The sequence below is a fragment of the Sinocyclocheilus anshuiensis genome, unplaced genomic scaffold (assembly GCF_001515605.1).
Source record: "Sinocyclocheilus anshuiensis isolate Anshui unplaced genomic scaffold, SAMN03320099.WGS_v1.1 scaffold2056, whole genome shotgun sequence".
Taxonomy (NCBI): Eukaryota; Metazoa; Chordata; class Actinopteri; order Cypriniformes; family Cyprinidae; genus Sinocyclocheilus; species Sinocyclocheilus anshuiensis.
In genome coordinates, this window is record NW_015551026.1 from 666143 (window position 1) to 668378 (window position 2236).

General features: G+C 42.4%; 1 protein-coding gene across 1 annotated transcript in view; it reads left to right on the forward strand.

Annotated features, from left to right (window-relative positions):
* LOC107661135 (zinc finger protein GLI2-like) overlaps positions 1-2042 on the forward strand; it is an 83645-nt gene extending 81603 nt beyond the window's left edge. Inside the window, exon 15 of the mRNA XM_016450599.1 lies at positions 1-2042. This exon is cut by the window's left edge and continues 3 nt beyond it. Within this exon, the coding sequence (XP_016306085.1) occupies positions 1-924 (924 nt within the window). The 3' untranslated portion in view covers positions 925-2042.
* Positions 2043-2236: the final 194 nt, after the last annotated feature.

A 2236-nucleotide genomic window follows, 5' to 3' on the forward strand; every position in this document is an offset into this window, starting at 1 on the left:
TTTAGCACTAATCAACAGATTGTACCAATGAGCCAGAATCTGGCTAGCCTGCAACAGGAATATCCACAGAGGGTCACCCAAAGGATGAATTCTGTACTGCAGTATCGGCAGTCTGTTACCAATCCATGTCAGAATCTCGGCGAGCAAGTAAACCCTCAATCGGGATATCGGCAGGACCTCAATTACAACTCCAGTCAACGCCTAACATGCAGTGGCATGGGTCCACCCAATGGGAGAGCAGTGCAAAACCAGGAGGTGCAGAATTACAGATCCAACTTTTCACATACAAATAACGTCAACCAGCAAAATTACATCCCCCTTACTCAGACAGCTGTTCAAAATGCAGGCAGAGGACTGATACAGCCCAGACCTCCGTCCGAGCCCAAACCTTTAAATAGACAACACTCAGGTTCAGGTATGATTCAGCAATATGGTTGCTCCCTGTCCAACGTCAACTCCTCAGAAGCTAGACCAAAGAGACCAGGTGACTTCGGTCAGCACAGCAATGGGAATGGCACTATGTACTATTCAGGAGAGATCCATATGTTGGACAGTAGCGTGGGTTATGGTTCTCCCATGTCTCCATGCACAAACCAAGCCCCTGTTGCTTCAGTGTCTACAATGGCATCTCCTGGGGTTAACCAGGTCACCAGCACAGTGGACTCCACTCAAACCCTCGAGCACACTCAAATAGACTTTGATGCCATTTTGGATGATGGAGACCATTCGAGCCTAATGTCTGGCACATTAAGTCCAGGCCTTCTGCAGAGTCTTTCGCAGAATTCCTCACGACTCACCACCCCGCGTAACTCCGTTACTCTAGCCTCAATACCGGCAGGTATTGGCAACATGGCCATTGGTGACATGAGCTCAATGTTAACAGCCCTTGCAGAGGAAAGCAAATTCTTAAACATGATGGCTTAAGAATTAAAAAAATTATTCAGCAATCAGGGGTTGCTTTTTATGTTCTTTTAATGTAAAGACCTTGAACAATAAAATGACACAGAATAAAATGAACTGTTTAGGAACACTAATTTGTGCTCTAAGGGGAGAAAAACATGTTTATGCATTTTTCTTTCATGAGCAAAGGCACTGAAATACAGTTTTTGCTGCAGTTAAACTTGCAGCATTTCAGGTGAACACAGTCAATTACATTATCAAACATTTGCTAACACAGCTGTTGTATGCAACTAGGCTGGCAAAGACCTCAAGATAACATGTTTCACAAAGCCATATGTTCGATGTAAGTTTGTCTGTTAATGCATATTAGTGTACATCAGGGTAATGGTTATTGGGCTTGTACAAGTCTGATTTTCCCTTTCTCAACAGTGCACTGAAATTCACTAAGTGCCTTACGTAAAAGAACATAAGTACGTTTTTTAAACTCATATAATGCTATGTTATCTGGTATGTAGCTATGCTAATAGTTATTGATATTTTTATTGCATTTTGCTCTTTTTTGTTTATAGTAATTGCATATCCTTCATGCTTTAAATTATGTGTAATGCATATTAACTGCACAAGCTTGTTCAGTGTGCACAGTGCTCTGATGTACCCCCTTGTCACTTCTATGGGGTATTATGAAAAACTGGTGGAAAATAAATTCCTGCTCAATTCCTCAAAGATTGTCAATTTCATCTATATTGACGGATTCCCTTGAAGCACATTCCAGGAGTTACATATCTCTGTTGTTGCATCTGATCTGGCTGTGTGATGGTGAAGGACAGCATTACGTCTCTGAGCTTCAGTCTGTGGAGGTCTGTCAACCCGTGCGTCCTTTGAGATGTCTTTAAAGGAATATTCAAGTACTCTGTGTGCTCTCAGCGGAGATTGCATCCCAATTAACAGGTTCATCACCCTCTTGAGCTTGTGATAAACCACAGGCGCATACTGAAATGACTTCTGCCTTTGAGTTAGTACCGTTACAAGAAATTTCCACCAAGGACAAAGCGATTCTGAAGGTCTGAACTCTTGGAGTTGGTTGGTATTTTGTGATGCCATTTGAAAAACTCAACATATGTATAGCTTTTGTACATTTTCAATACAGCATCTTCATTTCTGTTTTAAAACTGGGTTTGTTTGGTCTCTTATTCGTCTGCTTCTTGTGGCGAAGGTATTGTTACAGAAACGTCTCGGTTACGTATGGTAACCCTCGTTCCCTGAAGGAGGGAACGGAGACGTCACGTCGGATGACCGACGAATTGGGATCTCGCTTAGAGAGACCAATCTACTTCGA